The 19,855-nt window shown below is 37.8% G+C and overlaps 1 protein-coding gene across 2 annotated transcripts in view; it reads right to left on the minus strand.

Moving 5' to 3' along the window:
- Positions 1–19,855, minus strand: part of hnf4a (hepatocyte nuclear factor 4, alpha) — a 63,933-nt gene that overhangs the window by 9,814 nt on the left and 34,264 nt on the right. For both annotated transcript variants that reach the window (XM_060836025.1, XM_060836024.1), the window contains exons 4-7: positions 10,748–10,854; positions 4,908–5,063; positions 441–528; positions 152–304 (exon numbers count right to left, since the gene is read on the minus strand). In XM_060836025.1, the coding sequence (XP_060692008.1) occupies positions 152–304; positions 441–528; positions 4,908–5,063; positions 10,748–10,854 (504 nt within the window). The remainder of the gene's footprint in view (positions 1–151; positions 305–440; positions 529–4,907; positions 5,064–10,747; positions 10,855–19,855) is intronic.

Raw genomic sequence — 19,855 nt, forward strand, 5'->3', positions numbered from 1 at the left:
TTTTCCCTGGACTGGGGGAGTATCATTTTCTCAGTTTGTGAAAAATCAAATACTATTTGCAAATGTCCATTACAAATATCATTTGTTTGAACACCTTATAGTTGCTAATCCATGCAATGGTCTATAATGCTGACATATGCCTGCTTCCCACCTGGATCAAAGAAAACGACTGCTTTCAGGCAGGCGTATTCATTGTCATCGATCTGAAGCTCCTGAAATGTTTGCACCAGTTCATCCAGAATTCTAGTTGCTACACGGTTTATTTCCAGCTCTGGGCAATTGCGGGGAATGATGTAGTCATTGCCTTTCAAGGTAAAAGCAAACAACATAGATTTTAGGGATATGTTTTCAATACTTTGATCAGACTTTATTTTTTGTTTAATAAAGAAATTCAAAAGATTCAATAACTCAAATAAAGTGAACAAAATGAATGATTTTACCTAAGAGCAGAACATCTTTGTACATCATGGAACGCTTTGCTGCCCCAAGCAGTAAATGCTCCCCAGCATGGGCTCGCAATAAGGCAACCTATTCACATAAAGCACATGGCAATTACTCACTCTCCATTCCTAATAAACAGCATTGTTGATACTAAAAAAAAATTAGTGAACCTTGTTCCTGAGTATCTCATTAGCTTCCTTGAATGCACATATAATCTATGATTAATTTCTCTTTAAATTATTTTATGGTCTTTGACTCACTAGGTTTTTAGGTAAAAACAATGACTGCAGATGCTGGAAACCAGATTCTGAATTAGTGGTGCTGGAAGAGCACGGCAGTTCAGGCAGCATCCGAGGAGCAGGTCCTCACTAGGTTTTTAATCTAGGCATTTTAAAGTTAGAATTAGGCCATTCAGAGTGACATCAAAAAGGCACAGCAGAAATCTCGATCTTTCTTTCTCAAAAGACTTTGAATGTGGTGTCAATTAAGATTTTCAAGGCTCATGTTGGAAAATATTTTTTAGTTCAAGGGGACTAGGGAATAAGATGCATCGATGGATCAGGGACACATTAATTGAGCAACAGAACAGGCTCGGACTCCTGTATTGCCAAATTCTATGCTTATCTTTCCATGAAAGTATAACATGCAACATCCCATGAAATAGTACGGTGATATGGTATGAATCCATAAACTTTGCTAACTTTTCCCATTAATGCAAGTCTATATTCAATTTGACGTTCTATTAAAAATGAATTTTTAAAAAAAATCTCTCTCTCTTGGAACAGCCTGTGCTGAAATGTTGTCACTTTGGCTTCTTGGGAACAGATAGAGCATCTGTTGCAGCACAATCTGTACTAATTTGAGCTTCTTCCTAGTGCTGGCTCCATCCAAAGGACCGGCTCAGTTTGATCAATGCTGTAAATTGTTCTCCTGATTGAGGAATGAGCTGATGCAGGAATTTGTTTATGCAGTGACAAAAGCATTGTGTTCACTCAGCATGGGTTTTCATCTTTAGTACCTGTGTTAAGTTATCCTTTTCATATCATGATAGATTGGAATGTTTGACAATGCAGTTATGGCATCTCATTTAAAAACTGGGCAGAATACTGCACATTCCAGCACATCCAACATTGTTGAAATATACTTTAGTCATCTCTATTCAGATTTATTTTTGTTAAAAGACTGATTTTCTTTTTCAGTAAATAATTCAGACCCAACTTTTAAAGTTAGATTAGACTTACAGTGTGGAAACAGGCCCTTCGGCCCAACAAGTCCACACTGACCCGCAACCCACCCATACCCCTACATTTACCCCTTACCTAACACTACGGGCAATTTAGCATAGCCAATTCACCTGACCAGCACATCTTTGGACTGTGGGAGGAAACCAGAGCAAACCCACGCAGACATGGGGAGAACGTGCAAACTCCACACAGTCAGTTGCCTGAGTCAGGAATTGAACCTGGGTCTCAGGTGCTGTGAGGCAGCGGTGCTAACCACTGTGCCACCGTGCCGCCCGTTAAGTTACATGATCTTCTTTGTCTAAGCATGGCAACTAGTTTTGATCAAGCTCTGAACTTGCTGGATCCAGGCCAGATGGGGAAAGAGAAATTACTGCATGATGTTTCTGACTGAATATGCTGGGTAGGAAAAGCAAAATCAATTTTATCTTTCAGTTATTTTGGGAATGAGACTATTCATCAGTTAAGAGTGGGAGGTGACACAGAAGTGAATGTAATTGTATGCATATTCATATCTATGGGATGTTCAGATGATCAACTTAACTGTTTTTGTTAATTGTGATATAAATACTAAGATCAAAACTGAAAAAAAGTTGAAAAGTAAATGAAAAGGCAGAAAATATAATGCAATAGTCTAACTTCAGGTGTTTCTCAACCCTGAAAGTATTGGATTAACTCTAATGCATGAGTGAAATTGTTGGAAGTGTGACAAAATGATCCTTCTAGCCAGCAGGTGCACTATCTGGAAAGGTTAAAAAGATGTTTCAGGAAACTGGTGTTATCTAGTTTTTTGGAACAGAAATGCTGATGTGCTCAACAAATCATATGCTTAACAATGAGTGACTTAATACTTTATTTGTCCAGTGTTAATGTTTCTCACACTTGCATGAAGTTAACTGTTAATCTACAAACAATGTTGTGTACAACAACAAAATGCTTAAACATTAGCTCGAAGGAAAAAAAAATGTTAATGAGGAAACTTTTGCCTTCATAGTGAGTTTTCTATTAAGAGCACCAATGATAGATTTAGTATTACCTGAGACCATAATTTTATCATTGTAAACTTGCCTTTTGGCTATTTCGACCAATCTTCAACTTAATTCACACTAGCCATTCCATTTCCTGATCTGGGGAACTTCAAGTACCTCAGCCTCTACAAATGTCACTTATAAAACCAACTGTAAATGTGAAAGAGTAGTTCAGCATGCAAGTAGCTTTGCCCTGCAAATATGTGAGTGAATTTGGGAACTTAGCGGGGACACAGGAGTGAGAGGAAAGGGGAGAAGGGGGTCTAAATCAAGCAGTGTCAGCCTAAAATTAATAGGACACTCCATCAACTTCCGTCAAGCATTTACTATAGCTTTGTCATAACCTCCAAGCTCTTATAATTCCATTGAAATATATTCAGATGCAGTAACATCTGGAACTCTAACAACTCTACTCATTGGAATTTAGAAGACTGAGAAGTGATCTGATTGAAACATATAGGATTCTTAAGAAGCTGGAGAGAATAAATATTAAGAGGATATTTCTACTCATGGGAGAGTCCAGGAGCAGAGGACATAGACTCAGAATTAAGGGATGTATTTGGAATTCCTTGCCACAGAGAGCTGTGAGGCAGAGACTTAATGCATATTGAAGGCTAAGATAAATAACTTCTTGATCATTAAGGGAGTCTAGTGTTCTGCAGAGGATGCAGGAAAGTGGATATGAGAAATATTGCATCAACTATAATCCTATTGAGCAGAAGTGCCAAATGGCCTAGTTATGTTCCTATTTCTTATGTCCTTTACACTCTGTGCATTTTGCTTTTCATGAATTTCAAATCACTTCATCTTTGCAATATAATTGTAATGTTGTTCTCCTCATACATTCTTCCATAAAATCTATTATTTCTTCCTCCATGGGATATCCCAAAGCATCTTTAATCCTTGTATTTAACTGTCTGATTGCAGGCCAGAAAGAATGATATGGATTAACTTGGCTTCAGATATATCTTTTGTCACTACAAGAATGCTTCTGCTCTGTACCTTCACATTCTGTGTTTATGAAAATCACAAACGCGGGGGATAAACTTTTAGGGGACCTTTCTTGTACCTCTTTTTATTGATAGAGGCATTGAAAATTGTGTAATTATTGTTATTGAATTTCTGTGGCGTTTCTGTTAAAGTTAGTAAAGACCAATGGGAGAGCCCTGATGGAAATTCACCTTTTGTTTTAGGTAATCGATTAGTGATTCCATTTCTTGCTGCACCGTTGTATAATTGTTACATCAATGGGTCACATCTTATTATGTTCATTGTTTTAGTCACCATTACTGAAGTTGAAACATCTTTCAGTTCTTTTTCGATGTAAATCTAGCCTGCATGGAACCCCTGTACACAAAGCACATTGCCTGAGATATAACTTTGAATTAAATATTTTGTCAGTTCAGCTCTGCATTTGTGTGGAAAAGTGAGTTCTGCTGCTATTAATAAGTTAAATCAAAATTCAGTTGAAGCTCAGGTGACTGGACTTTAAGTGAAACAAACGCAGAAAATACTGGAGAAAATCAGCAGATCTGACAAGATCTGTGGAAAGAGAAACAGAGCTAACATTTCAAGTCTGGCATGGCTCTTCTTCAGAACGTCTCTCGCCACAGATTCTAACAGACCTGCTGAGTTTCTCCAGCATTCTCTGTGCTGATTTCAGATTTCCAGCATCCCCAGTATTTTGTCTTTATTTGACTTTATGCAAGGTTGAGTATTAATGCTTTTCCACCAATGGTGGAACAATGACTCCGTGGTTAGCACTGCTGCCTCACAGCGCCAGGGAGCCAGGTTGAATTCCAGCTTCGAGCAATCGTGTGTGTGGAGTTTGCACATTGTCCCCGTGTCTGTGTGGGTTTCATCCGGTTGCTCCGGTTTCCTCCCACAGTCCAAAGATATGCAGGTTAGGTGGATTGGCCTTGCTAAATTGTCCTTAGTATCCAGGGATGTGTAGGTTAGGTGGATTAGACATGGGAAATGCATGGTAGGGAGGTGACTTGTTGGGCTGAATGCCTTTTTCCACACTGTAGAAATGCTAAGATTCTAATATGAGTTATTGAGTGAAGAAAGTCAAGGTTCGTAATCAATAAACTGATGCAAAAGTCAGTACCACCAACATAACATTGTTTAGTTGTAAAATTTTGTAAATCTGACTAAAAATAAGCATAAAACTGAGTTGATGAGAAGAATTACAAACCTGATCATCCAGTGGTAGCTCACAGAAAGCTGGTATATATTTAGCCCACTCTACCAAGACCAAAAGTTGCTGTTTCATAGACTCACATACATCACTGATTACTGCAATCTTTTTAGACCTGATGTCGCTGTTTATCACTGAAACAGGAGATGAGATCTGGAACCACAGAGAATAAAAATGACCATTTAAAATATTAAGCCCAATGTTATGATTTTCTTCAGGATGAACAAAATATTATCTTGATATTAATTTGTATTATTTCATGTGAAAACCTTCTGGTTGCCTTCTTGATAAATACTACAAAGAACAGCCATTGTTTGTCACTTAGGAATGTTTAAATACAAAGTTTGAAAGGGTATTAATAAATTATATCCAAATTATTGTCTTTCCAGAAACAAATAGCCCAATTTATGGAAAGTCCACATTTTAAAGTGAAAAACATTTTAATGAAAAATGGAGAGAGTTTCTTCTCCCTGTCACTATGAACCTGCAAACCACATTCTTCAAAATAATATAGAGTCATAGAGATGTACAGCACGGAAACAAAACCTTCGGTTCAACCTGTCCATGCCGACCAGATATCCCAACCCAATCTCGTCCCACCTGCCAGCACCCGGCCCATATCCCTCCAAACCCTTCCTATTCATATACCATCCAAATGCCTCTTAAATTTTGCAATTGTACCAGCCTCCACCACATCCTCTGGCAGCTCATTCCATACATGTACCACCCTCTGCGTGAAAAGGTTGCCCCTTAGGTCTCTTTTATATCTTTCCCCTCTCACCCTAAATCTATGCCCTCTAGTTCCGAACCCAGGGAAAATAATTAGCCTTTTAGTAATAATGAATACGGTGATATTAAAAATGGGAGTCAAGATACTGCTATTACATTTGATTTGCTGAACTATGACTTTTTTATTGAACAAAAAGAAGTGGAATGCTTTCTAAAATATTTAGAATTGAAAGCATTATAGTACTTTTCAATATATTTTACCAGCAGTTTTTTTTAATGTTAGTTGAGAACTGATTGTGGTCTTGCTTAAAGCAATATTTCTGTTTGGTTCCTGTGTGAAGGTCTGTTCTGTATTTGTGAAGAACTGTTTTGGTTTGTACAGAACGTACTTGATTAATAGCTTGGCATGTGCAAGAAACGTCACTGTGCATGAAATGTTTGGGTTCCTATTGGCTTAATACTCAGCAGGTTTAATCTTTTCTTCTGAGATTTTTCAATGAAAATGTTAAAGGGGCAGGGAGAGGAAATTGTCTCAAATTCAAATATTTTAAATTGGTTTTTAGGTTGTTACTGCTTAGAATTATAACCATGTCAGTTTTTTCACTGAATTATTTTTGGCTTTTCTTTCTTCATTCACAGGATGTGGCTGTTGCTGGCTAGGCCAGCATTTATTGCCCATCTCTAATTACTCATCAGATAGTTCAGAGTTAGCTGTATTGCTGAGAGTCTGGAATCACATGGAGGTGAGACCAAATGAGGATGGTAATTTTCTTGCCGAAAGGACATCAGTGAACCAGGTAGGTTATTCCTTATGATTGTATGATACAATATACTTTCAAGGATTGATGAGTCTTTTTCATTGCTGAAAACTTTCAGATGGAAGGAATATCTACATTTGCATCTTTTTCATCTCAGCAACACAGGTAACAGTCGTTCTCTAGCTCATTTCTCAGGCAATTCCTGACTAATTAAAGTCAATCTGCTGGGGTTTAAACTCAAATTAAACTTGTCAGTCATTATGAAAGTGGTGTATTCTTGATGGCAACATCCCTGCAAATCAGCATCCACTTGCCAGCTAAATAGTATTCTCTTCTCATGAAGTATAAACATGTTGACTTCTCCATATATTGGTATTTCTCTTGACAATTGTCCTGATGAATGCTAAACTAGAAGTTTCAACAAAATGTGTATTTTATTTACCAAATCTCAAGTTCTGTGGTATTTATGACTACTTATATTTCCAAATGAGATTATTCGGCACAAATAGGGATCAATCCTCTTTGAAGTTTTGGTGCCTTGGAGAAGCATGGGAAAGCCACTTTTGTAGCTGATGCCACTGGTTAAAATTCCTTAAATTAATATTCCATTTTACAGTGTTTGATCACAGAGCTGGAATTTTAATGGAATTTTGATAGGACCCAAGAACAGGAACATTCCTCCATTCCTTCTGAGCGGTCATCTTCTTTGCTGTTAGGCCACGTTCAACCAAGTGTTTACAATGCTGTGCATGAGGGAGTTGAAGTCTTGGAAATTCCTGCCTTTGGGTATTATTTCTCTTCAGCACAACTCCACATGACCTCAGAGACGTGGGCTGCATAAAGTGTGTAACTGCCATGCTTTGGGTGGAAGGATATGTAGTGGAGAGAGGGGAGCTTGAACACCTTCCCAGCAAATTGGCATCCTATCCACCATATGAAAATACATATTTACTGGTCAATTGAGCTAGGTAATAGCTTCCCAATTTAGTTTCAAGCTGATGTCAAGTAAAGTGAACCTCCAGGTAATCAGAATAGTGATGATATCACTTGGGTAAATTGCCAATCAAATTAAAGTATTCTAACAGATAGTAAATCAGGAAGTAAAATGCATAATTATCTTTCAGTTTAATTAAAATTTTATAGAGAACAAAACAAATAATTTGTTGCATGTGGGGAATAAGGCTGAATCTGAGTTATGAAAAACAAACTTTTAAAATGTGTGTATTTATTGTGTTGTTCATGCAATGTGTTGTTCATGCAATCCTTCTGCTAGCCAGGGTGTCCTTACTAGGTTACAGTGAGGACTGCAGTTGCTGGAGATTAGAGTCAAGAGTGCTGTGCTGGAAAAGCACAGCAGATCAGGCAGCATTCGAGGAGCAGGAGAATCGTAGTGTCCAGAAGACAAAGCTTCAAATTTTACAACTGTTACTAATACTATTGTAAATGCAGGATAATTGTTTATTATAGTGGGAGTCAGATAATGTGATAGAAAGGATCATGTTTTGGTTTAGTATGTAGTCCACTGGGAACACTTATATTGTCTGAAAATTATTTTGTTAATATTTCCTATCAAGAATCAAAAAACCCTTTTGGACTTAAAATGTCATGACTGATATAGGTTAAAACACTTTAAAGCCAACTAATAAAACTGTGTGGCACAGTCTCAGGTTATAACCTTTGGAATTGAAAGATAAAGACTCTCAACTTTTCTTTCCATTTTCAAGCATGGCATTACAGTTGTTACAAATTACCTATCTTTGAAAGATACATATCACATTGATGGAAGCTTTGCAAAGGACTCAAAGCAGGCAAAACTTCATCTCAGAACATAAATTATTGGTTAAACACTCAGTTATTTAAGGCTGACTTTAATACGTCATGTGCAAAAAGCCTTAAAATGAATCACAAGCCAGTGACCTCAGGAAATAATTTAAAAGTAAATGATTATTTATCTGGTTAATCTTATATCAAAGCCATCTTGAATGGCTATATCAACACTAACACATTGGGGAAAAAAAAAGTCATGATAGTTTTGCCTAAAATTGTCAATCTGAATTCCCCATCACTATTTGTTAATTTGCTAACATGTTCTACTTTGTTATTTGCAGTCAACAGTCTCAATTTCCAGTAAACTAAAAGTATAGTTTATTAATCATAAAGATGTGTCACTCATTTGGTAAACAATTGGAGTCAGTTATGTTAAGGACAACGACAGTCATTGTTCCTGAATCTTTTCTCATCTAACTGAAACTATGGACGGAGCAGAACAGTGATGCTACACCAGCTATAATAAAGGTGAGCAATTGAACAAGCATAATTCAGAAAGTTGTAGGAATACTTGCTAAATACAGATGGAGGAGTAACTGTAAACAGGCAGATTCTTCTTCTCCACATAAATGGAAAGGTTATCTTGTTGAACTTTGAAAAACGTTTTAATATTGGCTGCAGCACAAATAGGTGGATGGTTCATTCAGCTGCAGGATTTATAATAGTGATATTTATGTCTTTGATTTAATGCGTGCTACCATAGAAATTTCCAAAACAGTTCTATTTTCTACAATTTAAGTTTCGGAAAAGTATTTATTATGGCTTTAATTATAGCAGTTTCTTAATCACTTTGTTTTAGATCTAAACATCAAAAGAGCTAGAAATTTCCATCTATGAGTACAGATGAGATTTGGTGAATACAAATTGAAAAATATACCAAGAATAAAAGGAATAATAAAAACAATTAGATCATAGAAAAAGATAAATGAAAATAGACAAGAAATCATTATTAAGGTGGTAATTGCAAGTTTTGGATGTGGTGTACAGCAGTTGGCATCGGATCAGGCAGCTGCCCTATATTGGTGGGCGGCACGGTGGCACAGTGGTTGGCATTGCTGCCTCACAGTGCCAGAGACCTGGGTTCAATTCCCGCCTCAGGCGACTGACTGTGTGGAGTTTGCACATTCTCCCCGTGTCTGCGTGGGTTTCCTCCGGGTGCTCCGGTTTCCTCCCACAGTCCAAAGATGTACGGGTCAGGTGAATTGGCCATGCTAAATTGCCCGTAGTGTTAGGTAAGAGGAAAATGTAGGGGTATGGGTGGGTTGCGCTTCGGCGGGTCGGTGTGGTCTTGTTGGGCCAAAGGCCTGTTTCCACACTGTAAGTAAACTAACCTAATCTCTCTAGATTATCAATTCCACTGATATCATTCAGACTTGTCATTATCCCAGAGAAAAAACAGAGTGACAAATAAGGAATATTAAGGTATACTAAACACTAAATGGAGGAACTTACAAGTTTACAAATGGATTAAGGTAAGTTAGGTGAATGGTCCAAAGTTTTGCAAAGGTTATTTAATGTGAACAACTGTGAGATTATTTATTTTGGTTAAAAAGGTGACTTATTCTCTAAATGGAGTGAAACTGCAAAATGCATTGCTGCAAGAGGGATCTGGTGGCCCTCATGCATGAATTGCATAAAGCTAGAATGCATATTCAGCAGGTAATGAGAAGGGCAAATGGAATGGATTATAAAAGTAAGGAAATATTGTTACAACTGTATAAGACTTTGGTGAAACTGAGTCTGAAGTACTACAATCAGTTGTCCCCTTATATGGGTAAGGATGTAATTGCAATGGAGGCAATTCAGAGAAGATTCACAACATTAATTTGAGAGATAAAAGTTTTGTCTTACGAGCAGTATATTCATGAGAGTTTCAGAAGAATGAGTGAAAATCTAATTGAGGTATATAAAATGCTAAAAGGGATTAAAACGGTAGACATAGAGTGAATGTTTCCTCTGGTGAGACAATGTAGAATGAGAGGCCATTATTTTAGGCTAAGGATGACAGATTTAAAACAGAAATGAGGAGGAATTACTTTTCTCAAATGGTTGTGAACCTGTGGGATTCACTATCTGGATTACAGTAGATATTTGTACATTGAATAAATTTAAGGAGGAAATTTTTAATTAGTAATGGGTCAAAATGTTATGAGGCATGGGATAGGAAAGTGGAGCTGAGGCTGAGGTGAGATCAGCCATGGTTGTACTAAATGGCAGAGCAGGCTCAAGGGGCTGAATTGCCCATTCTTGTTCCTAGTTCTTATAGTTCTTATGTTCTAATTTTAAAAACAAATAAATAAACAAAGCATCAAATAGAAACCAACATTTGTTTTACTCATGAAGAGAATAGAATTCATCAAAATTGCATTTCATATGCTGTAAAACACACATTAGTATGTCCCACTGTTTTGAATGGTGCTATAAACATATACATTGCTTTCTTTTCATAGGTATCAACAATAATTCATAGGAAAAGATACTTATTTGATAAATTAACAGTTAGATAAGCTAAGATTACGGTACCTGACGAGAAAGAACCTCTGCTTGTATGAGTGCATTAATTGAAGGCAAACTGCTGTCCTCATAGCTGGACCGTCTCGTACTTATCCTGTCTCTTTCATTCTGCACAGCTAGAATGAAGATGATAACATTCAAGGCACTTGTACTTTATAGGTGTACATTTTAAATAATATTGTCTGGGAAAATTAAACATGTTGAAGTTTAGATTTAAAAATCAAAATGTTTGGCATTTGAAGTCATGTGTATATTATTGTATGTCTAAATATGATCAAGTTGAACAACATATTAAAGATTAAATAAATATTTTGACTGTTAAATATTTCAGAATATTTCTATCCTCATACTAGGTGATACTGGGTTGTAGAGTATATTTTATATGATCTGCCCATGGTTTATAATATATGATGAAAAGCCTGAGGTTGAATATCATTTAATCACAAAGTGGACAGAAATCTTTGGTCATTCATATAAATGCTTAATGAGTGATCTCAAAGTTTATGAAGTAATATTGTCCTCGGATATGACTAGAAAATTGGCAGCTCCGTATTAGCGTCAAATTACATATACTGCCTAACCTTAAAGTTTTCATCAATAATTTTTGAGATTAAATATCCCTTTACCTGTTCCAACAGGATAAAAATGTATTTTTCATCTATTCTCAACACTATCAACAGTGCTGCCTGCCCAGGGGTTCTGATGAAATCCTACCAGTAAGTGGGGGCCTGCAGTTGGCTTTGAAGGAAATTTGTACAGAAATATTGCTTAAGCGGGGATAGAATGTCACTTAGAGGTGCCTGATAACTGCAGAAACAAATAGTTTATGAAAGATCTTGGCTCTGATAGAGATTTTCAGAGTATAAATGTTCAAGCTGAAACAGAGTCTGGATAACTTGCAACCCTCATCAAAAATCTTTAAGATTTTTGCAACGATCTCTTGGCAATTATTGACAGGAGCGTAGAGAAGCAGCATTAAGAAATGCAGAAAGGAAGTAAATGGGTTGAGAACCTAGACTGTGCTGTCATTTGCATGAAGGGGCAAAGTGCAGCCAGCACTTGCAGGGACTAGTGGATGGAAACTAACATTTGGCCAGAAAAGTGGCAGTAAATCTTGTGCTTCATACTCATATTGTATCTGCTGCTATCCTATCCAACTTGGACTGGGTATACAGAGGAAAATTCAGACCATCCAGTTTCTTCCCATTTGAGATGTGATGTTTGTGGCTATTAGTGCCACGTGTAACCACCCAAAATTGTTTGGAAGATGAATTGGACAACCGCAAAAGCAAACTTGATGAATGTGGTGCATGATGTCTATCAAGTTGCCAAGCATTAACTTGCATGATTCCCAACCTATGGTTACACAGGGTTTAGACACTAAAGAAGAGTTTAGATTAATTATTAACCTAACCTAACCTAACCTTTCAGTTTAGGTTTCAGGTAGAGTTGATATGGGACCCTTTCTAAGTGAATTCTATACAGTTGATGGTACTGTAACATGGAAAATCCTGTAATCAATAGAAGGTGTGCAACATCTTATTTCTCACAAAAGAAAAGTGGCTAGCTCTCTTACAGTAGGGAACATCAACAACTCCCATATGCATCAGCAGATGGAATACTGCAGTATTCTGGAAATACCTCTGGCTTCAGCCTGGATAGCACTCGAGACATACAAGTCTGTCACACAATCAGCACCATTAACAATGGCAATACAGTCGTTGCCTTGATCTGGTGTTTCAGTTGTAACTATCGCAAGTGATAAATTTTAGTGATTACTGAGGCAATGAAATCTCAAGCATTGTTCCTTACTGAGGTTCAGGCATAGAATTGCTCCTCGAACAACCTGAGTGGATATATTTCCTTGCTGAGACCCCTTCTCCTTTCCTTCTCCTCTCTGTTCAGCAGCGTGTACTTTTTTTGCATGGTCTCTGTTCATTCTCTAAGTAATGCTGTGTTCCATAGGGAATGCTTACTAGTGCGCCCATGAGCAACTGATTTTTGTCGAAGCCTAAGTGCCCATAAAAAGTCCTCTGGCACTCTTTGCTCTTTCTGTTGATTTTTGAAACATGAAACTATTACAAAAAGCACCAAACATTTGTAGATTTGTAGCAGTAGCTAGAAATAATCAACTAATAGGGGCGGTACGGTGGCTAGCACTGCTGCCTCACAGCACCAGGGTCCCAGGTTCGATTCCAGCCATGGGTGACTGTCTGTTTGGAGTTTGCACATTCTCCCTGTGACTGCGTGGGTTTCCTCCGGGTGCTCCGGTTTTCTCCCTCAGTCGAAAGATGTGCAGGTCAAGTGAATTGGCCATGCTACATTTCCCATAGTGTTAGATGCATTAGTCAGAGGGAAACGGGTCTGGGTGGGTTACTCTTCGGAGGATCGGTGTGGATTTGTTGGGCCGAAGGGCCTGTTTCCATACTGTAGGGAATCTAATCTAATAGATTAGATGATTCCTGTAAATAGTGCTGGTTGGAGGGGATTGGGGGTTGTACATGTTGTTGAAAGTGCTTCTAGCTACATGAGGTAAAGAGACGAAATGAGCTAGACTTTAGAGTTATCCAATTCCAATAAATTTTTTCAACGGTGCACAGGATCCATTTGCAGGTGTTGCTCTCCCATTTCAGCAGCTGTGAATTATTCTGGCTGTGGGAAGGAGAGCAGCCTTAAATACACAGACAATACATTCAAATTCAGCATTTAAGATTAGTGCTGAGTTTAAACAGACACAGTTTCTGCTGTTCAAAGAGCCTTATTGTGGAAGTCACAAATTTAGGAAATAAGAGTAATCTATCTTGCTGAAGTTGTTATGATCTAAACTTGCTTAATCCCTAACTCTTTAGCAATAACAAGGAAGTGACAACTGTAGGCATAGCCTGGACTGGTTGGACTGAATGGTCTGTTTTTGTGCTCTTTGATTCAAATAAACGATGGCCCATTGCTGAAATATATCAATTGACAGGCACTTAGTGGAATTTGGAACAACTCACTACCATTTTTTCCTGCAATTTCAATAAATTTAATTGCTAATATTTTACATGGGTTATTATTTCAGCTGAGGCAAAAGTGAGGACTGCAGATACTGGAATTCAGAATCAAGATTAGAGTGGTGCTGGAAAAGCACAGCAGGTCAGGCAGCATCTGAAGAACAGGAAATTTGATGTTTTGGGCAGGAGCCCTTCATCTGCCCTTCATCTTTCCTGATGAAGGGTTCCTGCCTGAAACTTCAATTTGACTATTATTTCAGCTGAACACTCTATGAATGCTTAGGTGAGTTTCAAAATCTTGACATTAATTTATGTGAATGGAGTGTGAATTCAGATTTTAATTAACAATGCCAAAAAAAAACTATTCAAGGATTAGCTGATTTTGGTGTGGCAAACCAGAGTTTATTTTGATAACTGATTGATTCCTTGAGGTGATTTAAAACCTTTGAACACATTTCATGAATGAGCATTTTCAGTATCAAATGTGCATGAATGAAAGCTTTCTTAGATTGTTAAAGGTTCACTTTTTTCATTTCTACATGACTCCTGAGGTCTGGATACTAGGAAGGTAGCTATGGAGGTGGGATGATGGGTGGGGAAGTCATGGAGGATCATGGAGATATGGAGATGACTTGTAGGTATGAGGTAGTATGGGGTATGTTAAGGCATTGAGGGTGAGTACTAGCTGGTCTGAATGACACAAAACCTCAGTGAACCAAGCTGGGCTTTCTAACCAGCCCACACTGGCACTCTCCTGCCTCCATGGTAATCTTAAAATTGTCTCCAGAGCTATTGGGCTCAATCTGCATATTGGTTGTTTTTCCATGGAACTAGGTCTGCTGATTTCCCAAGTCGAACTTTCCACTTGATGATGAAAATATGACCCAGCGTTGGCTGGAAAATTGAGGTCCAAAATGGCACTGTAGGGGCCAATCAATGTTGCACCTTTATTGAGATCTTGATTGACCTGTTGTGATATTCCAGGCAGATTTATTGAACAGAAGTTTAACGCTTGCACCAATATGGAATCCAGCATGGCTCTTTTCCACAAGTGTGCACACATGCAATGAACAGCATTTGGAGCTCCCATGGCATCCTTAACAGGGACAAATAAGCCCAATTTCTCACTCATAATTTCCAAGAGGACTATTAGCAGAATTCTGGGAGAGGATACAAAGTTTCAATTTAAAAAAAGATAAATAATGGAAATCTTTCAGGAATGTATTGGTTAAATGTGATTCAAACCTGCTGCCATTGTTTACGTTATATTTTACATTGGTTATGCTCACAATAACAAATGCTTTTAAAAAGGACATTTCTTTCAGGAAGCTTTTTGGCTGAGCTCTAAACCCTCAGTCGTGGAAATTCCTCACAATCTTATTCATTAACGTGTAAAAACTTTCAGGCATTAAATATACACAAGCCACAAGATTTTGCAATAATAGACTTTGAATGATCATTAGAAAATCTGTAACACTGGTGCATGCAGGCTGTAATTTGAGCAGTGTTGTCGGATAAAGGAATAATTGGCACCATTATGGGTATTGCTGGCAACGGAAAAAAAATGAAAGTGACAAATGGCATATGAACATTTGTGTAGAAAATCTACATAAAATACCTACTTAAACTGGGCTTCAGATGACAGCGATGAATTATTTAAATTTTCTCTTGTATAATTTGGGCCCTTTAGTCAGGTTACAGCTAGGTTATTAGTGAGGCATATAGTATGCACTATAAAATATTTTGAGTATTTACAAATAGCATTGGTTAATGACACATCAATCGCAAAATACAGAATTGTTATACATCTCTATAATGTGTATAAAATGTAATCAGTTGGATACAATGAATAACTTTTATGAGAAAAACATAGGAGTGCAGTCAACTGTCATAAAAGCAGTTCTCAAGGTTATGCATTGGTTTATCAGTGGAGACACTGTGTTCAGTCACACAATGCTGCTTTTTGAATGTTTGCTCAGCACGAACTGGTCATGGACCTCAAGTAAAGTCTATTTAATATTAACAGATTTCGGAAAAGATTCCAACAGACACTGGGGATGTCTTACTTTCATTTCTTTAGCTTCTGCTGGACTAGGGGATACAATAATACAAAGGTGTAGAAATTGATTTGCAGCTGAAAGGTTTGTAGAAACCGGATGCAAGAAAGACTGTAAAAGTCATTTTATCAAAGTCTGCTAGCTACAGATCCACATTTCATGTGCTCACATGGCTTGTAGGTGAGATTGTAATGAGTGTGGTGCTAGCTGGGGAATGAGTGCTCTCGGATGCAATTGCAACAGGAACCAGATCAAGGTTCAGCAGAGGTTTAAGGTACGGAAAAGAATATTGGTGCTCTTGGCTCCGAATCATGGAATGCATTTTAAAAATAAACCACTTCTCAAAAACCCTTTCAAACAATTTATTTGAGGGTTGTGAATTAGGCTACAAGTAGACTTGTCTTGGTCTAATACTTGCATGCACTGACTGCAAATTCATTTTTGGAATGCGTTCTAGACTGTAAACAGACATTAGATTCCTGATTAACATATTCAACAATTCCAATTTCTCCATTAAGTGGGAAGTGGCACACTCACAATTCTCTCTCTCCTACTAGACAAGTTCCTGTATTGTTAGTGAAACACAATTACAAACAAAATAACATCATTCATAGGTATCCGCCATTTCCCTTGTATAATTTTATATATAGACCAATCAATTCTGGAAATGGAGGGTGCAAGGATAGAATTCAAGAAGATGGACTGTGAAGTTATTGAGCGGATTGATACAAGAAGCCAGGAAGCATTGGAAGTTTTGTGCATTTAGATAAAAGTAGATAAAAAAAGAGATCCTGGGCTGCTGTGGGAGCTGAAAGAGGAAATTATGGGAGCCCTGACACAAATCTTTAAATCATCTCTGGCATAGGGAAAATGCCAAAGGACTTCAGAACAGCTGATATAGTTTCACTTTCCAAGAAATGGGATGGGGATAGACCAGGGAACTATTGGAGAAAATAGTGAAAGAGAAAATTAATCTGCAGTTACCAAGACCAATTTGGCCAGGGATTGTCAGCATAACTTTGTCAGAGAGACTTTGTCATGCCTAACAACTCTGGTGGGACGTTTGAGGAGGTGACCAAGTGTTTGGATGAGAATAGGGTAATTGATGTAGTTTATATGAATTTCAGCAAGGCCTTTGACAAGTTCCCTTATAAAGAATAAAAACACACATGTGATCCATGGGAACTTTGCAAGTTGGATTCAAAATTGGCTTCATGATAGGGGCAGAAAGCTGTTTGCATGACTGGAGCCCTGTGTAGAGTGGTATTTCCTCAGGGATCAGTACTGTGTCGCTTATTGTTTGTAATATTCATAACTGATGTAGATTAGAATGTGCGGGGGGTCAGATGATAAGTAATTTTCCAGATGACACAAAAATTGGCTGGGTGGTTGACAGTGAAGAGGTTGACAGTCCAGATGAGTAGAAGAAATTAGCAAGATGGGCAAATCAATGGCAGATGAAATTTAATTCAGATAAATGTGAGGTGATGTACTTTGGAAGACGGAGCAAGACAAGGAAATACTCAGTGAATGGCAAGACACTAGGATGCTCAAAGAAACAGAGTGATCTTGGGATGGTTGTCCACAGATGCCTTAAGGTGGTAAAACAGGTTAGAATCATAGAATCCCTACACTTTTGGAAGTAGGCCATTTGCCCCATTGAGTTCACACCAACTCTCCAGAGAGCATCCCACTCAGTCCCTGCGTTTCCCATAGCCAAGCCACCTAACCTGCAAGTCTTTGGACTGTGGGAGGAAACTGGAGCATCTGGAGAAAACCCACACAGACACAGGGAGAATGTTGAATGTATAGGCATAAAGTGAGGACACAGGCTGCTAAAGCTTGAGAAAATTATAGATTAGGAATCCTTAAGCTGAAGAGCATAATGAGGAGACCATTGGAAAAGTTAAAGCGTCCAGCAGTTGAGAAGATATTTGTGTCCGCAGTGAGCAATGCTTCATAGAAAAAAATAAAATGTTTTAGTCATAGACCAGATTTCTGGAAGGATACTTGTTCAAGTTGATCAGTACATTAAAGTTCAATGCATTTAAACTTAGCAGAAATCAGTTGTGATGGAATCAATATTGATTAATTTTTTTAAAGAATTATTTCATAGGATGTCTGGGCATTACTAGCTGGGTCAACATCTGCCACCCAGCATCTTGTAGCTCTTGAGAAATTGGTGGTAAATTATTTTGAATCCACAGCAGTTCAACTGGCCAAGGTGTAATGACTGTAATGGGGTCAGTCAGATGAACCTCATAGAGTATGAGTTCCCTAATTGGGACTGTTAATCTGGTCCAATCAGAGAACCCTGGCAGACAGGTGAAAATAGGAGTGTCAGACATCCTGTTCACTCTGAGAGCTAAATCTGATGGAGCTGAGTCAGTGTCAAGGACTCTCCACATGTAAATAAAGAGTGTCTTGGCGATGGGATACTGGCCTCTATGGGATTATTTCAGTAGATACATCAACAGTGCTGTTAGGCAGGGAAAATTCCAGGCTTTTGCCTCAGCATTAGTGAAGATTTGTCGATATATCTACCAGTAAAGATGGTCTGCAGCTGAAGGGGAACTTGGAAGTGGTGGTCTTCCTATGTAGTTGGTAATATCAGGGAGCATTTTGTAGCATTGGAGTGATTGTAGAGGGAGCCTGTGTCGATGAAGAAATGGGTACAGCATAGATCATAGAAAGTGGATGAGACAGAAAAAATGTGAATTGGAAATGGGGGAGCTTGGATGAAGGGATCATGTCATTTTTCACTTTGGATACCATGAAAGCAAAGTTGTTATAACATTAACAACAAGAGGAATCTGGTAGAAAGGTTAGAGATGTTGTGATGGATAAGGCAGTCAACTTTTAGGTCAGAGAGGAGTTATCTGAGCTTTTTGGGAAGATCAAAGACTGAGTACTGCATGGAGGTCAGGAATCATTCAAAGAGCAAGAGCTAAGGTCAATAAAGTTCAGGTGAAATATTGCACAATCCATAGAGATAATCAAAACTGATGAAGTTTTTTTGTTGACAACCTGAAAATTGGATAGAAGACGGAGTTCAATTTGAAAGGCTGATGTATTTTAAATGTTTGTGTATACATTGATGTATGTGTGTGTGCATGGTTACAACTATAGCAAAATATGTTCATTTCATGACCTTGGTTAGAAGTGACAATAATAAAAATATTTTGTTTATGGGAAAGATACAACCACTAATGATAAAGTATTTAGTTTTCTTCATAGACCAACATATTTCACAATTTATCTGTATTTAAGTTAGGTTGAATTTAGCAAATATTGGCAAAAGATTGAAAGGAGTTGGACATGTTTAAAAGTTAGCACTAGGCATTGCTTTAAAGAGAAGCATCTGTGTACAGGTACACAAATGATCTTTAGCAACGCATACTGAACTACATAGACACAACAGAGGAGGAGGTCATTCTGGTAACAACTTAAAAGTGTCTCACCTGTTACCAATGGTTAAACTAGTAACCATCATCTAACTAATTTTTATTCAATTGAACATTTGGAGATCTTGGCTCAGTGATCCAGCTATTGAAATTACTAAAAGGTAAACATAAACAGCCAATTTGATTGGTATTGTGAGCCAAACAGCACATGTTTTAAACTATTTACCAGAAGTCCAATTTAAATTTTGTCCTCACCCACAGAAATATGAGTCAAATTCCAAGTAAAATTAATTAGTACTTCAAAAATGGAGCTGAGGTGATGTGGCGTAACATTTATCGATTGGTTATGCATAATAGACAGATTCTGTTGTACATGGTCTTGGAGTCATTCCAATACAAAATGGTACATTTTAGCCCATTAAATCTATGCCAGAAATTGAGGTAACAAGACCAAAAACGTTGGTCAGAAAGGATTTATACAGAATTTCTGCTCTCCAGTTATATAATAAGTGGGATAAAGACCATGACTTAAGATACCTAGTTCAGGATTCTCTAAGGTTAACATGCAGGTTCAGATGGCAGTTAGGAAGGAATGTTAGCATTCATTCTGCGATAGCTTGAAAATGAGCAGGGACGAACAGCTAAGGCTGTACAAGGCTCTGG

Source organism: Hemiscyllium ocellatum, chromosome 15 (assembly GCF_020745735.1).
Source record: "Hemiscyllium ocellatum isolate sHemOce1 chromosome 15, sHemOce1.pat.X.cur, whole genome shotgun sequence".
In the NCBI taxonomy this organism is placed as follows: domain Eukaryota; kingdom Metazoa; phylum Chordata; class Chondrichthyes; order Orectolobiformes; family Hemiscylliidae; genus Hemiscyllium; species Hemiscyllium ocellatum.